General features: G+C 46.2%; 1 protein-coding gene across 1 annotated transcript; it reads left to right on the top strand.

The window, feature by feature from the left end:
* The first annotated feature begins 169 nt into the window (after positions 1-169).
* On the top strand, positions 170-2056 carry ATP6V1F (ATPase H+ transporting V1 subunit F). The gene is made up of 2 exons (XM_027720384.2): positions 170-503; positions 939-2056. The coding sequence occupies exons 1-2, from the start codon at positions 346-348 to the stop codon at positions 1138-1140; spliced, it is 360 nt and encodes a 119-aa protein (XP_027576185.1). The 5' UTR covers positions 170-345; the 3' UTR covers positions 1141-2056.
* Positions 2057-20875: the final 18819 nt, after the last annotated feature.

Raw genomic sequence — 20875 nt, 5'->3', positions numbered from 1 at the left:
GCGTTACCGGAGGGGCAGGGCCGGAGCGGCAGGGGCGGAGCTCACCGGCGGAGGGGGCGAAACTCACCGGCGGAGGGGGCGGAGCTCACCGGCGGAGGGGGCGGAGTGTCGAGTTCCCGGGGCGGTGGTGGGCGGGGCGAGCTGGGGGGCGTGTCCAGCACGGCGGCGGCGGGACCCGGAAGCGGCGGCGGCGGCTCCCGGCGGGTTCCGGTCGCTCCCGGTCGGTCCAGATCCCGATCTCGGTCCCGGCGGCGGCTGCCGGAGGGTCCCGATCCCGGCGGGTCCCGGCGGCGGCTCTCGGAGGGTCCCGACCCCGGCGGGCCCCGGTCGTGGCGCGGCCCGGGCATGGCGGGCCGCGGGAAGCTGATCGCCGTGATGGGCGATGAGGACACGGTGACCGGGTTCCTGCTGGGCGGCATCGGCGAGCTGGACAAGCACCGGCGGCCCAACTTCCTGGTGGTGGAGAAGGAGACGAGCCTGGCCGAGATCGAGGAGACCTTTCGGTGGGGGGCACGAGGGCGTCCCGGGGGGCTCTGAGTGGGCTCATGAGGGGCTGGGGGGCCCGAGGGGTCCCTGGGGTGGTTCCTGGAGGGGGTCTCAGTGGTCCTGGAGGAGGGGCTGGGCGGATTTTGCAGTCTAGGGGATCCCAGACGTTCGAGGGGGTCTGGAGCAGTTGGAGAGGGGACCCAGGAGTCTCGGGTGAGGGTTTGGGGGTCTCAGGAGGGTATGGGAGGGATTTGGGGTCTGGAAGGCCCCAGGAGCCCCTCGGGGGGTGTCGGAGGGATATCAGGAGTGTCGGGGGGGGGTCCCAGGGGTGCTTAGGGGGAATCAGGGGGTCCAAGGAATCCCAGGAATCCCCTGTCCCACCACCGCGCTGGGGTCCCCATCCATGGGTGAGGTTCTCTGTGCCCCCCTGACCCTCCGTTTCCCTGTTCCAGGGGTTTCCTGGCGCGGGAGGACGTGGGGATGATCCTGATCTCGCAGGCGCTGGCGGAGCAGATCCGGCCGGCGGTCGCAGCCCACGCCCGGGCACTGCCCGCGGTGCTCGAGATCCCCTCCAAGGACCACCCGTACGACCCGGCCCGGGACTCGGTGCTGCGCCGCGCCCGCGGGCTCTTTGCTCCTGACGAGCTGCGATAGAGCCCCAGGACCCCCCAGCCCCCCGTACCTCCAAATCCCCCCGGGCCCCCCTCGGTACCTCCAGCCTCCCCGGGACCCCCAAAACCCTCCCTGGTACCTCCAAATGCCACAGGACCCCTCCTGAACATCCTCTGGACTGCCAAACCACAAATAGTACCCCCGGTACCCCCCCAGTATCCTCAAACCCCCTCAGCCCCCCAAACTGCCCCTCTGTGCTGCGCTTGTGGCCTCCTCGTGCCCGACCACCTGTGATGGGCACCCCCAGGACCCCTTCAGCACCCCCACACAGCCCCTGGCACCTCCCCAGCCCCCCCGGCCTCTTCACTCCCGATGAGCTGCAACAGACCCCACCTGGTGCCCCAAAACAGCCCCTGGCATCCCACGGGGTCTCCACGACAGGGAAACCCACCTGGGGGTTCCCGGGGGCCTGCACCCCATGTCTGCTGGTCCCCACCCCACGGGGTCCCCAGCCCACCCCGGGGTGCTGCTTGGGGGCTCCTTGGGGGTGACAGAGGGTCCCTGTGGGTGCTGTCAGGTCCCTGAGGGTGTCCCACGGGTCTGGGGGCGACAAGAGGGACCCTAGTGTGTCCCTGAGGGGGCCGGGGGCCCCGTGGGTGCCCCGTGACGGTGTCTCAACCATGTCCCGTGATGGGGAAGTGCCACCACCGGATCCTGCCGGATCCCGCCCGCGGGCAGGGAGGGACAGCGGGGAGGGGGGGCCAGGGACACCCCAAGGACACCGGGAGTTGTCACCGTGACCTTGTCACCATCCCTGCAGCCCTTCCTCAGCCCCCTGTGCCCTGGCAGAGCCCCGCGGGGGGGTCTGGTATTTATTGCCCTCCCAGTGCCCAAGTGACATTTGTATCCCCCCTTGTGTGTCCTCCCCGTGTCCCCAACATGTGCTGACACCACTTGTCATTGGCTCTGCTCTGTGGGGCACTGGGGGACATGGGGGGGGGACACAGGGGGACAGGGACCCGGGGGGGACACACTGTGAGGCATGGAGGGGGCCAGGAACGGGGCGGGGGGATGCACGGGGATGTGGTACAGGGGCATGCTCTGGAGCACAGGTGGGACAGTGACACGCTGTGGGGCACGGGGGGGGACAGTGACACGGTAGGGACACGCTATGGGGCACAGGGACACACAGTGGGGCACGGGGGGGACAGGAGCGGGAGGGGCATGGGTATGTGGCACAGGGACAGGGATGGAGGGGGGACATGCTGTGGGCCACGGGGAAGGAGCAGGGACACCACATCTGGGGGTCCCAGACCCGCGGGCACAGGGGCACCCTGACTCCCCCCATGACCTCCAACCCCGGGGGGAACAGCAGGGACGAACCCCTGTGCCCCATGGAGCCACCCGGTGCCCCACCTTCCTGCCTGCCCCCACAGCCTGGGCCCCTGGGCATGGGAGTGGCACCTGGGGGTGACCCAGATCGCAGGGAGGCCTGAGGGGGGCAGTGCTGGGGGACACAGCTGGGTGGGCACGGACACAGGTGTCACACACAGGTGTCACACACGGGTGTCACACACGGGTGTCACACACACAGGTGTCACACACACACAGGTGTCACACACAGGTGTCACACACAGGTGTCACACACACGGGTGTCACACACACAGGTGTCACACACACGGGTGTCACACACACACACACACACACAGGTGTCACACACACACAGGTGTCACACACACAGGTGTCACACACAGGTGTCACACACAGGTGTCACACACACAGAATCACACACACAGGTGTCACACACACAGGTGTCACACACACATGTCACACACACAGGTGTCACACACACAGGTGTCACACACACGTGTCACACACACAGGTGTCACACACACAGGTGTCACACACAGAATCACACACACAGGTGTCACACACACGGGTGTCACACACACACACACACACAGAGGTGTCACACACAGGTGTCACACACACACACACACACACAGGTGTCACACACAGGTGTCACACACACGGGTGTCACACACACGTGTCACACACACGTGTCACACACACACACACACACACACACACACGTGTCACACACACGTGTCACACACAGGTGACTGGAAGCAGCGATGAGATAAGAAAAGGAACAGTAACAACAATGCCAATAACTGTACAAGACAGGAAGCAATTCACAGGTCGTTGTTCTGGGCGAACTGGTCCCACCCAGCCACACCCTGTGCCAGCTGTTAAAGACGGAGACAAGACCCCCCTGGGTGGTAGGGAATGACCCCGGGGCCCTGGCTGTGCCCCTCCTGCCTGCTGCAAAACAACCCCTGCCAGCACACCCGGCCAGCACGGGCTCAGGAAGGGCAGGTCCTGCCTGACCAACCTGATCTTCTGGGACCAGGTGACCCACCCAGTGGGTGAGGGAAGGCTGTGGATGTGTCTGCCTGGACTTCAGCAAAGCCTTGGGCACCGTCTCCCATGGCACACTCCTGGAAAAGCTGCAGCCACGGCTTGGACAGGGACACTCTGTGCTGGGTTAAGGGCCCAGGGAGTGGGGGAGTGGTGCTGCATCCAGTTGGCATCCGGGCATTAGTGGTGTCCCCCAGGGATCAGTGTTGGGCCCAGCCCTGTTTAATTTCTTTACTGGTGATCTGGATGAGGATATGCAGTCCACCATTAGCAAATTGGACAACACCAAGCTGGGGGGAGTGTGGATCTGCTGGAGGGCAGGAGGGCTCTGCAGAGGCATCTGGACGGGCTGGATCCATGGGCTGAGACCAATGAAGGTCAACAAGAACAAGTGCTGGGTCCTGCACTTTGGCCACAACAACCCCCTGCAGCTCCAGGCTGGGGTGGAGGGGCTGGAAAGTGGCCCAGCAGAGAAGGACCTGGGGGTGCTGGACATGAGGAATAATTTCTGCCCGGAAAGGATGGTTAGATGTTGGAATGGGCTGCCCAGGGAGGTGGTGGAGTGACTGTCACAGGTAGGAGTGGGGCTTTAGACAAAGTTTGTTGGAGAAGCCCTCCTCTTGAGTTGAAGAAAGGACCCCCTGGCTTTCTAAACTCCTCAGAGAGGAGCCTGGGGGTGGCTGGATCCCATCTTAGCCCCAGACTTTGTCAGCAGTGTAAGTACAACTTTGTCCCACAGGACTAAAGATGGCAAACTGGGTATATTTATATAAAAGGAATTATTTATTATGACAGATATACAAAAGATGTTAATATCAATTATTTACTACACAATATAAAAACTAAAACTACTGGTAGTGTGTAGTACAGTGCACTATGTCAAGGCAATTATATTAAAGCTGGCAAAAAGAAACAGTCGTTAGAGATCAGTGTAACCCACCATACCAGTGCTTGTGGGCAGATCTCTTTCTCTGAGCCTTGAGGAGAATCCTTGAAGGGTTGTCCCCACTACAAGGGAGAAGACTCCTCACATACTCCAAGAAGAGCATGTTAGAAGAATCTGATCACATGAAAGTGGACTGGCCTTTTATAGTATAAAGTGACTGACTGTCAGTCCCATGTCTCCAGGTCAGTTTAGCAGCTTATCTGCCAAATCTTTGCCTCACTACCAGGACGTTGATTGGGGGTGATGAGCCAGACTGGTACCTGGAATGCAGGTACCTCTTGCCTTGTATAAAAGCACCCACTGCCTATGTGTACATTATTGTCAACTATGTTGAGACACATCAAACTCCTGAGTTTTACTATTTTATCTTAACTCATGTAAGTTTAAAAGAGTGTTAGCTATATTATCATCACACATTACACTTTTACATACAAAATTCTTAGAAAAATCAGTTAGAGTTGGTACTATTAAACTGAGTATAATATAGAAGCAGCTATTGATTCTGTTATTTCAATTTTATGCACTTCTGGAATGGTCAGTATCCTCATTTGTTGGAACAGGTATGACACATGTATACAGTGACTACTAATAAAAAGACATTCTGATTAATAACAATATTACAGCAACATTAAATTGTGCTTGGGGACCACCCAAACAAGTCATCCCACTAGTGATGTTCTCCACCCCTTTTCACTTGCTCTAGGACACAGTGTATTTTTTCCACATCATGACGGACAGTGATTAATGTTTTTCAGCCGTCCTTTTGCAATTGTTGTACCAGTTCGTGTAGATCAGTGTTCCAGCAGCTCTTTAACCAGAGTAGTGTCCTTTCCAGCAGGTGCTGATGCCTGACAACACCATCTGCCAGCCGTAGGGAGACCCTTGTAGGCAGGTACAGACTGGCCATGAGATGCGTTCCGAGTCCGTGCTGAGGCAGCCTCCAGGCTCTTGGAGGACACTGCTCTCCACTGCAGGGTCAGGTGTTACCCTGGGGGTGATGACCAACACAGCCACTGCTCTCTCACATAGAACAATTTATATCTCAGCAGCTGTGCTGCCTGGGTCGGGTTCATTTCCTCAGTTCAGAATGTGGGAAATATCCATCACGAGCTGATCCTGTGTTGGTGGCCATCAGAACCAGGAGCCAGCCCAGGCTAATGGCCCTCCAGTGTCCATCGGAGTCACAGGCACAATCCCAGCTTGGGGCAGTTTGACCACAACTGCTTGGCCCACCTTTGTGTCACCCTGAAAGGCTTCAATTTTATCATTTGGAGCTGATTCAAGAGACAGAGGGCTCAAGAAATCTCATGAAACAGGATGACCCATTGGTCCATATCGGTTATTTACCTGATATATATATATATATATATTTATATATATATTTATCTGGTAATCTTTTATCCCATTCAGATTCATGTGGCCTAAGGGAGCCTTTCAGCAAACCATTTCCAGCTCCACGATCCCGTTTGCTTGGGGATAACAAGGTGTGTGGAAAACTTGTTTGATACCTTCCCTTATGGCCCAGTCTTGTACCATCACACTGCTGAATTGTGATCCATTGTCACTTTGTACAGTCTGGGACAGGGAGACTGGAAAACCAGCTACTGAGCCCCAAAATAGTAGCTTTGGCATCAGCACGTCTGCTTTAAGCGGCAGTGAGAGCCCCGAGACCCCTCCCACAGCTGTCAGTGTGTCCCCACAGCCACTGGATGTCCCCAGAGGGCCAAAGAATCAATTCGCCAAGTGGATCAGTGTTTTGTTGCTTTTGATATGTAAAGGCGGTGCCTGGTCTGGGTGATTTTGTCCAAGTCTTAACTGGCACTGGGGACATTGTGTGAGAATGTCTTTACAAACCATTCTGCTCCATGGCCACCCTCTACTTTGTGCTGCAAAACCTAAAGCTCCCTGTCCAGTTTGCCCTAATTTACAGTGTAGCCGCTTGCCCAGTTGGTACCAGTGCTGAGGATCTTCCAACAGATCAATTCTGATCTTTTTAATTTTTGTCATCTGATCCAGCTGGTTGTTCCAATAGGTCTGTAAGGCTTGATCCTTGCCACGAGCTTTTACCCCTCTCTGTGGACTGGTGGGCATCGAGCCTGTAACAACCACCACTTCCAACCTTCCTTCTTCCAAACCTCTTTTCCATTCCCTTGCCAATCTAAAGCTTCCCACTGACACAACCACTGTGTGGCACCAGCCCAGAGTGCACAGGAATCAACACACATTGTCCTTGCCTTCTCTTTTACTGCCAGCAGTGCAGCTTTCAACTCTCCCATTGTGCACTTCCCATTCCTTCTTCTGCTGCTTCCCTCCCTGTCTGCACATTCAGAGCAGCTGCTCTGTACTTCCATTTACCACCAGAGGGTTTGGCTGAGGCCTCAGTAGACCAGACACCTTTAACTCCAGAGTCTGATGGAAGTGCAGGAGCATCAAGTACAGGACTCTTTATGTGTCTGGTGCAGAGCCAGCGTATCTGGGGGCACAGTTATTGTAATTTGGAAGGTTCTGTCAGCCCTTCAGGTATATCCATTTGATCTGTGACTCATGAGACACAGGCACACCGTTTGTGTACTGCTGGTCTCTGTGCAATCCCACCTGGTGGAGCACCACCCTTCCTAACACTGGCTGTGATATAGGGGGCTAGGCCCAAAAGAGTTAACAAGTTGATTTGGGCCTGCAAACAAGTTACCAATATTCAAAATGATCTGTACCCGTTCTGTTCTACTTACTGGACCAAAAGCTTAAGAGAATAGTACAAGAACATGTAATAGACTTAGAAGCAATAAATTAGAAGTATAACAGGATCAGGTAGACATTTGAATAGGAGAAATAGGCCTGGAGCCAGGGCCTTTTCCAAGCTTCAGTGAGCGGGTCAAGAACAATGGAAAGGAAGAAGGGTCAAGCTGAGGAAGATGAGTTAGAGACCCCTGCCCTATGGATGAAGATTGGAACTACCCCTCGAAATGGGGTGCCAAGAGAAGCACCGCCCTGAGCTCCGCCTATACTCCGCCTATTTTAATATGTATTGATAGATGTTGTAATCGTTTGAATATGCATTTAATCACATCTGAAAATTGTATAAAAGTGCTGATTTTCTGAGGAGCCGGTGAGCAAGTTTGTCCAGCGCGAGCTGGCTTGCTCCCAACATTGAATAAACAAATACCTTGCTGCTTAAAGATGAAAAGTCTGTGAGCAGTTTGTCAGACCGATTTTTCGGATTCATTTGGTGACCTGCAGCAGCACACCTTCTCCACCCGGCTGCGGAATCCCCCGGAGGACGGGACCCCCTTGGGCGCCCTCGGGTAAGTCTTTTTACCCAAAGGGGCTCCCTTCTTCGGTGGCTTCTTGCGGGGGCTGGACAAGAACACTGCCTATTGATAAAAGGTATTTGTATCTGGTTCTGGTTTTGTTTATTCTGGTTCTGGTTATTCTGGTTCTGGATACCCATGAGTCAAGGCGGGACACCGTCTCGCGGGGGACACGGGAGAGGACGCTCTCCCAGGGGAATATCCCCTCTGGTCTGGTCTAGTCTTCTGGTCTGGTTTTGTTTGTATTTGGCCAAGTATTGTTATTGTGTACCTGATATATCTTGCTTACCTTGAAACATCCAGGAGCACAGAGTTAAAGGTATTATCATGCTAAGAGTTGCTATATGAGAGGTAGTGCTGAAGAGTTAACTATAAACACATCACTTTGGATAAGACCTAGAGTTAAGATTTGTCAATTTTGCAATTGTTAGTTATATGTATGAGCCTTGTGTAACAGATGTAAGGTTTGCCTCCCCGACAGACAAGGTTGGGTAGAACCAGTGTGCATATTGCAGAAAAGAGGGACACTGGAAGCAAGAATGCCCTGAATTAACAGGTGGAAATACAGGCACAGGAGAGGCTGTTGTTGCTTACAGAGTATTGAGTGAAGGGGGGGCCGGCAGGCCAGTGCTAGGGGACCTGCTGGTAACAATTAAGCTAGGGGAAGAAAAAGAAGAATCAGATTTTCTAATTGATACCAGGGCTACATTTTCTGTTTTGAATTAATACCTAAAAGTGATAAATATGTTTAAGTCGTGGGTGCCACTGGCCAATCAGAAAAGCTTTCTTTTGAAACCCCTAAAGTTCAAAATTGGAAAACAAATGGGAATGCATCAGTTTTTGTATTTACCAAATTTATCCAAACTCGTATTGGGCAGAGACCTACTAGAAAATCTGGGAGCTGTAATAGAATTCAAACAAGGTAACATTGAACTTAAGGTAAAGGAAGAACAATTAATAGCAGCTCTGAGTTTAGCAATGAGCTATGTGGAGCCAAGCCAGGGTAATTCAAATGTCAATCAAATTTTAGATCAGGTATACCCAGGAGTTTGGGCTATTGAAACACCAGGAAAGTCAAAAAGAGCAGCTCCCATTGAAATAGAATTACGGACAGGAGCAAACCCAGTAGTTAGGAAGCAATATGCACTGAAGCTGGAAGATAGAAGAGGAATTGAGCCAATAATAGACAACTTTTTGAAATTAAGGTTTTGTAGAGTGTGAATCAGATTTCAACACCCCAATTTTACCAGTCAAAAGACAAATGGAACACATAGGTTGGCTCAGGATTTAAGAGCAGTAAATAAAATAGCTAAAACATACATGCAGCTGTTGCAAACCTGTATACCTTATTAACAATATTAAAAGAAAGTGTAATTTGGTTCACAGTATTAGACTTAAGAGATGCCTTTTTTTGCCTTCCCTTAACACAGGAAAGTCAAAGGATATTTGCCTTCAAGTGGGAAAATCCCACCACAGGAAGGAAAACTCAGCTCATTTGGACAGTGTTACCTTAAGGGTTAGAAAATATTCCCACAATTTTGGGAATTAATTAGCTAAAGAATTAGAACAATGGCAGTCACCACCGGGAAAGGGTGTACTTTTATAATATGTGAATGATCTATCGATTGTTACTGAAAAACAAGAAGAATGTGTCCAATGGACAGTAAACCTCTTAAACTTTATGGACTTAAATGAGTATCGAGTCTCTCAACAGAAAGCACTTCCAGTGCAGAAACAAGTGGTGTACCTGGATTACAAAGTATCTGAAGGACAATGATCACTGGGGACAACAAGAAAGGAAACTGTCTGCCAGACACTGAAACCACAGATGGTGAGAAACCTTCAAGCCTTTCCAGGAATGACAGGTTGGTGTTGTTTATAGATATATCAGTATGGACTAATTGCAAAGCCTTTATATGACCTGCTGAAAATGACTAAGGGCAACCTCATCTGGACCCCTGAAGCAAGTGGAGCCTTCAAACAACTGAGGTGAGAACTCATGAGGACTCCGGCGTTGGGTTTGCCTGACGTAAGGAAGCCCTTTTGGTTGTTCTCCCATGAACGACAAGGAATGGCTCTGGGGGTCCTGGCTCAGCAACAAGGGCCATACAAAAGAACAGTGGCCTACTTCTCCAAGCAACTGGATGAAGTAAGCAAAGGATGGCCCACCTGCCTAAGGGCAGTACCAACAATGATCATAAATAGAGAAGAAGCCAGGAAATGTACAATGGGACAGAAAATGACTGTGTTAGTGTCCCACACAGTATCTACGGTACTGGAACAGAAAGGAAATCATTGGCTGTCACCCTCCCAGTTTCTGAAATATCGGGTAATCCTGGCTGAATCAGATGACATAACCATTCAGGTGACTAACACTGTTAACCCAGCTTCATTCCTAGAAGGAAGAATCTCAGCTGTACCTGTCGTGCAGGACTGCCTGGAAACCATCGAAGCAGTGCACTCCAGCTGCCTGGACCTTAAAGAAGAACCACCCCTGGATGCAGACGACTGGTTTACCGATGGCAGCAGTTTCATAAGACAAGGTGTGAGGATGGCTGGGTATGCTGCAACCACCACTGCTGAGGTAATCAAATCAAATCCTTTGCCTGCAGGAACCTCAGTCCAGAAAGCAGAACTGATGGCTCTCATTCGAGCCTTGGGATTGGCAGAAGGAAAACAAATTAACACCTGGACTGACTCCAAATATGCCTTTGGCATAGTTCACGCTCATGGAGCAATTTGGAAAGAAAGAGGACTTTTAACTCTTCAAGGAAAAGTTGTGAAATATGCTGAAGAAACTCTACAATTATTAGAAGCTGTACAACTCCCCTCTCAGGTGGCAATTATGCACTGCCAAGGACACCTGAAAGGTAACACTGTCCTGGAAATAAGAAACAGAAAAACTGATGCAGAAGCTGAATTAGCTGCTGCAAGAAGTAAAGAACTACCAGTAGCAGCTTTAGTGCTAGAAGAACTAGACACAGATCAACAGGTAGAATATCAAGAAACAGATTATAAGTGGATACATGAAAATGAAGGTAAGGTGTTAGACAATAGATGAGGTTAACTAAAAACAGGTCAGTTAATACTGTTAGAAAAATTAGTGTGGCAATTTGTAAAAGTAAAACATGATAAAACTATTGGGGCTTAGACTCACTCTATTAGCATTTAAGGACTAGAGTAGCAGGACCAAATTTATTTATCACAATAGAGCAAGTCACATCCCAATGTGAACTTTGTCTTTAATACTGGAACAAAAATACACCAAAGGGCAATAAGTAAAGGGCATTTCCCAGGTGAAATTTGGCAAATTAATTTCTCTGAGCTCCCAAGAAAAAGGGGGGGGTCCTGTTATCTCTTAGTTTTGACTGACACATTTTCCCATGTAGAAAAAATGAATCAAAAGGAGTGGTTAAAGTCTTGTTGAATGAGATTATACCATGGTTTGGAATGCCTAAGAGCATCTCTTCAGATAGAGGTTCACTCTTTTGTGCATGAATTGTACAAGCAATAAGTAAAACACTAAAAATCAATTGGCAACTGCATATGCCCTACAGACTCCAAGCAAGTGGGCAAGTAGAAAAGATGAATCTAAAATATGTCAAGAAACAAATTTTCATTGGTATCAAGCTTTACCTATTTAAGCTTTAATCAGGCTAAGGGTCAAGCCAAGATCAAAAGGGAAACTGAGTCCATTTGAAATTCTATTGGGCAGACCCTACATGATGCAAACTGTGAATAGTGAAGCTGTAGATCAAATCAATAATCAATATGTGTGTGATCATGTTATGGCTGTAGGAAAACAATTGCAGAAAAATGCTACAGTGGTGTTAGAACACCAACCCAAGCAGCCTGATTGTAAGTTACATCCATTCAACCCTGGTGATTGGGTATATGTTAAGAATCTTTCAGGAGATCCACTACAGGAGAAGTGGGATGGACCCCAGCAGGTGCTGATGACCACCTCCACACGATCCGGGTGAAAGAGGAACCCACGTGGATCCACTGCTCTCGAGTCAAGAGAGTTCCAGAGGAAGCATGGACCTCGGGAGAGGAATCATCTACTATCAAGCCTCCTCAATGCTGATCTTTGGACTGATAAGTACATTGGTGTTTGATGAAATTCTTGCCCAAGAATCATTATGGTTTCAAGCCTACAATGAGAGTTCTGGTCTACAATTTTATATAGACCCAGAACTTCCAGTTCACCCAGGCAAGCTGAACCAATACAATCCATCTGTTATAGTCCTCCAAGAAACAAGGGTACTGAATAATTGGTAAAATCCTGGTACCCCATATGATGCAAGTGTTTTAATAGGCACAGATCAGATGGTCACCCAAAATTGACGTTACTGTGAAATGTAATTAGTGGCTGATCAATACTGGCACACCTTCACTCTAGATAAATCAGTTTCTGTGATGTGTCAGTGGACATTCAGGGAAGGAAATATTACCAGGAGATTTCCAACCAGCAAATCTCCTACCACCCCATTGACTAAGACCACCACCAGTTCTACAACTCCTTCTTTAGCCTGTGAGAGTGTCCACAATTTAACTTATGCTGGACCTTACATGATTAGACACTCAAATGAGCAGAAGTTGTTGTTAGATCCCACATATTCACTGAAGAGAGTTCGAATAAACCTTCAAGTAAACATATCAAGTATACAAAAAGATTGTCAGCCCTGTATTCAGCAAAGCCTTAAAGGCTGGTATGCATGGATGATGGCCAGATCCCCTGGTACCAGAATTCAAAGAGATGTAACCGGATGGTTTGGCATAGGATTAAGTGTATTAAACACCACAGATCAAGAAATATTAGTGAATAAACTAAGTGCTGTCACATCTGATCTAGGAAAATTCAAAGTCCCCTTTAAGATCATCTTTGCTCACTTTGGCAGAAACACAATCATTGGCAGTTAAATTGTTAACATCAGTAGCTAAACCACACTGCAAAGGATTTCACCAAGATTATTGACTATGCTGGTGTCATCCATAAAAGGTTTGCATTTGCAATACAATGTCTCTAAACTCAAACAGTGAGTACAATCTGTAGCTGCAAGAATACTAAGAGAAGGAACTTCAGGAATATTACCACAGGAGGTAAGAGAAATAATAGCTAGAAACAGTTCTACTACAATTTGAGAAAAATTACCAAGCGTGGTGGTAGTTAGGGAACTTCACTTACAATCCTCAACATGAACAAATTGAAGCTTATGTACCCACTATCAGTGCAGCCAAAGAAAAGACCATCTTCCCTATCCTGACATTAGGAGCCATACACCAGAATGTAATTGTCAGACCCATAGACCATAATGTTTGGGCAAGTTATGATCACACCAAGAAAAAGTGTCAGTCAGTCAGTACTGAGGCATGTATTCCTAAAGGACAATTAGGATATATCTGTGAAAAAGCTGTAGTAAGAAATGAAGATTTATGCTTAGATGCTGACTATAGTGTGGGTACCTTTGAAATGCTTCCCCATGCTAAAGCCCAATCACAAGTCTATTATGTAGGAAATGGATGTGCATGTGTTAGAATCTTTTGTGTTAATTTAACCATAGATATTTGTCATGAAGTAGTGAGTGGTACTAATTTTTGTTTTACTAAAATAATAGGCTGTGACTTTGATTATATCATTCTAGTGACTACTAAACAACTGATTGAAGCTGATTATATAATGTATCATGATGTGCCAAAGTTACAGATAGGAATGAACATTAATCTTTCTAAAGCAATGCTTAAACATCCTGATATAGAAAAACTAGTCCAGGAAGTAAACAGAACGACTAAATGAATGCTGTGGTAAGTAGAACATGACACAGAAAGCATAAAAACTGTTTTAACCAAAGTAGAAAAAGTGGGAGAACACCACTAGTGGGACATCTTTACCAGATACTCCCCTACAGCATCCCAAGTGTTCCACTATTTGATACATCCAATATTGGTTTTAGGAGCTAGCATGATTATACTGCTAATCCTAATTATTTGGCTATGGTATAAATCAAGCATCATGGTTAGAAGGATGCAGATAATGTAGACTGTGATGCATGCCTACCAAAATCCATTGGAACTTGACGAAGGAATTCGTAAATTCTAAAGAAAAAGGGGGGAATGATATAGGGGGCTAGGCCCAAAAGAGTTAACAAGTTGATTTGGGCCTGCAAACAAGTTACCAATATTCAAAACGATCTGTACCCGTTCTGTTCTACTTACTGGACCAAAAGCTTAAGAGAATAGTACAAGAACATGTAATAGACTTAGAAGCAATAAATTAGAAGTATAACAGGATCAGGTAGACATTTGAATAGGAGAAATAGGCCTGGAGCCAGGGCCTTTTCCAAGCTTCAGTGAGCGGGTCAAGAACAATGGAAAGGAAGAAGGGTCAAGATGAGGAAGATGAGTTAGAGCCCCCTGCCCTATGGATGAAGATCGGAACTACCCCTCGAAACGGGGTGTCAAGAGAAGCACCGCCCTGAGCTCCGCCTATACTCCGCCTATTTTTAATATGTATTGATAGATGTTGTAATCGTTTGAATATGCGTTTAATCACATCTGAAAATTGGATAAAAGTGCTGGTTTTCTGAGGAGCCGGTGAGCAAGTTTGTCCAGCGCGAGCTGGCTTGCTCCCAACGTTGAATAAACAAATACCTTGCTGCTTAAAGATGAAAAGTCTCTGAGCAGTTTGTCAGACCGATTTTTCGGATTCATTTGGCGACCTGCGGCAGGACACCTTCTCCACCCGGCCGCAGAATCCCTCGGAGGACAGGACCCCCTTGGGCGCCCTCGGGTAAGTCTTTTTACTTGAAGGGGCTCCCTTCTTCGGTGGCTTCTTGCGGGGACTGGACAAGAACACTGCCTATTGATAAAAGGTATTTGTATCTGGTTTCTGGTTTTGTTTATTCTGGTTCTGGATACCCGTAAGTCGAGGCGGGACGCCGTCTCGCGGGGGACACGGGAGAGGACGCTCTCCCAGGTGAATATCCCCTCTGGTCTGGTCTAGTCTTCTGGTGGTTTTGTTTGTATTTGGCCAAGTATTGTTATTGTGTACCTGATATATCTTGCTTACCTTGAAACATCCAGGAGCACATAGTTAAAGGTGTTATCATGCTAAGAGTTGCTATATGAGAGGTAGTGCTGAAGAGTTAACTATAAGCACATCACTTTGGATAAGACCTAGAGTTAAGATTTGTCAATTTTGCAATTGTTAGTTATATGTATGAGCCTTGTGTAACAGATGTAAGGTTTGCCTCCCCGACAGACAAGGTTGGGTAGAACCAGTGTGCATATTGCAGAAAAGAGGGACACTGGAAGCAAGAATGCCCTGAAATACAGGGTGGAAATACAGGCACAGGAGAGGCTGTTGTTGCTTACAGAATACTGAGTGAAGGGGGGGGCCGACAGGCCAGTGCTAGGGGACCTGCTGGTAAAAATTAAGCTAGGGGAAGAAAAAGAAGGATTAGATTTTCTAATTGATACCAGGGCTACATTTTCTGTTTTGAATTAATACCTAAAAGTGATAAATATGTTTAAGTCGTGGGTGCCACTGGCCAATCAGAAAAGCTTTCTTTTGAAACCCCTAAAGTTCAAAATTGGAAAACAAATGGGAGTGCATCAGTTTTTGTATTTACCAAATTTATCCAAACTCGTATTGGGCAGAGACCTACTAGAAAATCTGGGAGCTGTAATAGAATTCAAACAAGGTAAAATTGAACTTAAGGTAAAGGAAGAACAATTAATAGTAGCTCTTAGTTTAGCACTGAGCTATGTGGAGCCAAGCCAGGGTAATTCAAATGTCAATCAAATTTTAGATCAGGTATACCCAGGAGTTTGGGCTATTGAAACACCAGGAAAGTCAAAAAGAGCAGCTCCCATTGAAATAGAATTACGGACAGGAGCAAACCCAGTAGTTAGGAAGCAATATGCACTGAAGCTGGAAGATAGAAGAGGAATTGAGCCAATAATAGACAACTTTTTGAAATTAAGGTTTTGTAGAGTGTGAATAAGATTTCAACACCCAATTTTACCAGTCAAAAGACAAATGGAACACATAGGTTAGCTCAGGAGTTAAGAGCAGTAAATAAAATAGCTAAACCATACATGCAGCTGTTGCAAACCTATATACCTTATTAACAATATTAAAAGAAAGTGTAATTTGGTTCACAGTATTAGACTTAAGAGATGCCTTTTTTTGCCTTCCCTTAACACAGGAAAGTCAAAGGATATTTGCCTTCAAGTGGGAAAATCCCACCACAGGAAGGAAAACTCAGCTCATTTGGACAGTGTTACCTTAAGGGTTAGAAAATATTCCCACAATTTTGGGAATTAATTAGCTAAAGAATTAGAACAATGGCAGTCACCACCGGGAAAGGGTGTACTTTTATGATATGTGAATGATCTATTGATTGTTACTGAAAAACAAGAATGTGCCCAATGGACAGTAAACCTCTTAAACTTTATGGACTTAAATGAGTATCGAGTCTCTCAACAGAAAGCACTTGCAGTGCAGAAACAAGTGGTGTACCTGGATTACAAAGTATCTGAAGGACAATGATCACTGGGGACAACAAGAAAGGAAACTGTCTGCCAGACACTGAAACCACAGATGGTGAGAAACCTTCAAGGCTTTCTAGGAATGACAGGTTGGTGTTGTTTATAGATATATCAGTATGGGCTAATTGTAAAGCCTTTATATGACCTGCTGAAAATGACTAAGGGCAACCTCATCTGGGCCCCCGAAGCAAGTGGAGCCTTCAAACAACTGAGATGAGAACTCATAAGGACTCCGGCGTTGGGTTTGCCTGACGTAACGAAGCCCTTTTGTTTGTTCTCACGTGAATGACAAGGAATGGCTCTGGGGGTTCTGGCTCAGCAACAAGGGCCATACAAAAGAACAGTGGCCTACTTCTCCAAGCAATTGGATGAAGTAAGCAAATGATGGCCCACCTGCCTAAGGGCAGTACCAACAATGATCATAAATAGAGAAGAAGCCAGGAAATGTACAATGGGACAGAAAATGGCTGTGTTAGTGTCCCACACAGTATCTACGGTACTGCAACAGAAAGGAAATCATTGGCTGTCACCCTCCCAGTTTCTGAGATATCGGGTAATCCTGGCTGAATCAGATGACATAACCATTCAGGTGACTAACATTGTTAACCCAACTTCATTCCTAGAAGGCAGAATCTCGGCTGCACCTGTCGTGCAGGACTGCCTGGAAACCATTGAAGCAGTGCACTCCAGCTGCCTGGACCTTAAAGAAGAACCACCCCTGGATGCAGAAGACTGGTTTACCGATGGCAGCAGTTTCATAAGACAAGGTGTGAAGATGGCTGGGTATGCTGCGACCACCACTACTGAGGTAATCAAATCAAATCAAATCCTTTGCCTGCAGGAACCTCAGTCCAGAAAGCAGAACTGATGGCTCTCATTCGAGCTTTAGGATTAGCAGAAGGAAACCAAATTAACACCTGGACTGACTCCAAATATGCCTTTGGCATAGTTCACGCTCATGGAGCAATTTGGAAAGAAAGAGGACTTTTAACTCTTCAAAGAAAAGTTGTGGAATATACTGAAGAAACTCTATGATTATTAGAAGCTGTACAACTCCCCTCTCAGGTGGCAATTATGCACTGCCAAGGACACCTGAAAGGTAACACTGTCCTGGAAATAAGAAACAGAAAAGCTGATGCAGAAGCTGAATTAGCTGCTGCAAGAAGTAAAGAACTACCAGTAGCAGCTTTAGTGCTAGAAGAACTAGACACAGATCAACAGGTAGAATATCAAGAAACAGATTATAAGTGGATACATGAAAATGAAGGTAAGGTGTTAGACAATAGATGAGGTTAACTAAAAACAGGTCAGTTAATACTGTTAGAAAAATTAGTGTGGCAATTTGTAAAAGTAAAACATGATAAAACTATTGGGGCTTAGACTCACTATATTAGCATTTAAGGACTAGAGTAGCAGGACCAAATTTATTTACCACAGTACAGCAAGTCACATCCCAATGTGAACTTTGTCTTTAATACTGGAACAAAAATACACCGAAGGGCAATAAGTAAAGAGCATTTCCCAGGTGAAATTTGGCAAATTAATTTCTCTGAGCTCCCAAGAAAAGGGGGGGGGGGGGTCCTGTTATCTCTTAGTTTTGACTGACACATTTTCTGGATGGCCTGAAGCTTTCCCATGTAGAAAAAATGAATCAAAAGGAGTGGTTAAAGTCTTGTTGAATGAGATTATACCACGGTTTGGAATGCCTAAGAGCATCTCTTCAGATAGAGGTTCACACTTTTGTGCATGAATTGTACAAGCAATAAGTAAAGCACTAAAAATCAATTGGCAACTGCATATGCCCTACAGACTCCAAGCAAATGGGCAAGTAGAAAAGATGAATCTAAAATATGTCAAGAAACAAATTTTCATTGGTATCAAGCTTTACCTATTGCTTTAATCAGGTTAAGGGTCAAGCCAAGATCAAAAGGGAAATTGAGTCCATTTGAAATTCTATTGGGCAGACCCTACATGATGCAAACTGTGAATAGTGAAGCTGTAGATCAAATCAGTAATCAATATGTGTATGATTATGATATGGCTGTAGGAAAACAATTGCAGAAAAATGCTACAGTGGTGTTAGAACATCAACCCAAGCAGCCTGATTGTAAGTTACATCTATTCAACCCTGGTGATTGGGTATATGTTAAGAATCTTTCAGGAGATCCACTACAGGAGAAGTGGGATGGACCCTACCAGGTGCTGATGACCACCTTCACAGCGATCCGGGTGAAAGAGAAACCCACGTGGATCCACTACTCTCGAGTCAAGAGAGTTCCAGAGGAAGCATGGACCTCGGGAGAAGAATCATCTACTCTCAAGCCTCCTCAATGCTGATCTTTGGACTGATAAGTACATTGGTGTTTGATCAAGCTCTTATCCAAAAATCATTATGGTCTCAGGCCTATAATGGGAATTCTAGTCTATGATTTGCTATAAATAGAGATATTCTGAATTCATCTGAACTGAACCAATACAATCCATCTGTTATAGTCCTCCAAGGAACAAGGGTACTGAATAATTGGTAAAATTCTGGTACCCCATATGATGCAAGTGTTTTAATAGGCACAGATTAGATGGTCACCCAAAACTGACGTTACTGTGAAATGTAATTAGTGGCTGATCAATGTTGGCACACCTTCACTCTAGATAAATCAGTTTCTGTGATGTGTCAGTGGACATTCAGGGAAGGAAATATAACCAGGAGATTTCCAACCAGCAAATCTCCTACCACCCCATTGACTAAGACCACCAGCAGTTCTACAACTCCTTCTTTAGCCTGTGAGAGTGTCCATAATTTACCTTACGTGATTAGACACTCAAATGAGCAGAAGCTGTTGTTAGATCCCACATATTCACTGAAGAGAGTTCGAATAAACCTTCAAGTAAACATATCAAGTAAGATCAAGTATACAAAAAGATTGTCAGCCCTGTATTCAGCAAAGCCTTAAAGGCTGGCATGCATAGATGATGGCCAGATCCCCTCGTACCAGAATTCAAAGAGATGTAACCGGATGGTTTGGCATAGGATTAAGTGTATTAAACACCATAGACCAAGAAGTATTAGTGAATAAACTAAGTGCTGTCACATCTGATCTAGGAAAATTCAAAGTCCCTTTAAGATCATCTTTGCTCACTTTGGCAGAAACACAGTCATTGGCAGTTAAATTGTTAACATTAGTAGCTAACCACACTGCAAAAGATTTCACCAAGATTATTGACTATGCTGGTGTCATCCATAAAAAGTTTGCACTTGCAATACAATGTTTCCAAACTCAACCGTGGGTGTAATCTGTAGCTGCAGGAATATTAAGAGAAGGAACTTCAGGAATATTCCCACAGGAGGTAAGAGAAATAATAGCTAGAAACAGTTCTACTGCACAATTTGAGAAAAATTACCAAGCGTGGTGGCAGTTAGGGAACTTCACTTACAATCCTCAACATGAACAAATTGAAGCTTATGTACTCACTATCAGTGCAGCTAAAGAAAAGACCATCTTTCCTATCCTGACATTAGGAGCCATACACCAAAATGTAATTGTCAGACCCATAGACCATAATGTTTGGGCAAGTTATGATCACACCAAGAAAAAGTGGCAGCCAGTCAGTCCTGAGGCATGTATTCCTAAAGGACAATTAGGATATATCTGTGAAAATGCTGTAGTAGGAAATGAAGATTTATGCTTAGCTGCTGACGATAGTGTGTGTACCTTTGAAATGCTTCCCCATACTAAAACCCAATCACAAGTCTATTATGTAGGAAATGGTTGTGCATGTGTTAGAATCTTTTGTTTTAATTTTACCATAGATATTTGTCATGAAGTAGTGAGTGGTACTAATTTTTTGTTTTACTAAAATAATAGGCTGTGACTTTGATTATATCATTCTAGTGACTACTAGACAACTGATTGAAGCTGATTATATAATGTATCATGATGTGCCAAAATTACAAAGAGGAAAGAACATTAATCTTTTTAAAGCAATGCTTAAACATCCTGATATAGAAAAACTACTCCAGGAAGTAAACAGAACGACTAAACGAATGCTCTGGCAGGTGGAACACGACACTGAAAATATAAAAACTGTCTTAACCAAAGTGGAAAAAGTGGGAGAACACCACTGGTGGGATATCTTTACCGGATACTCCCCTACAGCATCCCAAGTGTTCCACTATTTGATACATCCAATATTGGTTTTAGGAGCTAGCATGATTATACTGCTAATCCTAATTATTTAGCTATGGTATAAATCAAGCATCATGGTTAGAAGGATGCAGATAATGTGGGCTGCGATGCATACCTACCAAAATCCATTGGAACTTGACGAAGGAATTCGTAAATTCTAAAGAAAAAGGGGGGAATGATATAGGGGGCTAGGCCCAAAAGAGTTAACTAAGAGATTTGGGTCTGCAAACAAGTTGATTTGGGCCTGCAAACAAGTTACCAATATTTAAAACGATCTGTACCCGTTCTGTTCTACTTACTGGGCCAAAGCTTAAGAGAATAGTACAAGAACATGTAATAGACTTAGAAGCAATAAATTAGAAGTA

The sequence above is a fragment of the Pipra filicauda genome, unplaced genomic scaffold, assembly GCF_003945595.2.
Source record: "Pipra filicauda isolate LSUMZ 115617 unplaced genomic scaffold, ASM394559v2 scaffold1249_size20874_pilon, whole genome shotgun sequence".
NCBI classification, from domain to species: Eukaryota; Metazoa; Chordata; class Aves; order Passeriformes; family Pipridae; genus Pipra; species Pipra filicauda.
Note: the sequence above shows the minus strand (reverse complement) of the source record. Positions and strands in the feature narration are given on the sequence as shown.

Coding starts and splice junctions, on each gene's coding strand:
- ATP6V1F (XM_027720384.2), top strand. CDS start 346: ATGGCGGGCCGCGGGAAGCTGATCGCCGTGATGGGCGATGAGGACACG. Junction 504..938: donor GAGATCGAGGAGACCTTTCG/GTGGGGGGCACG, acceptor TCCCTGTTCCAG/GGGTTTCCTGGCGCGGGAGG.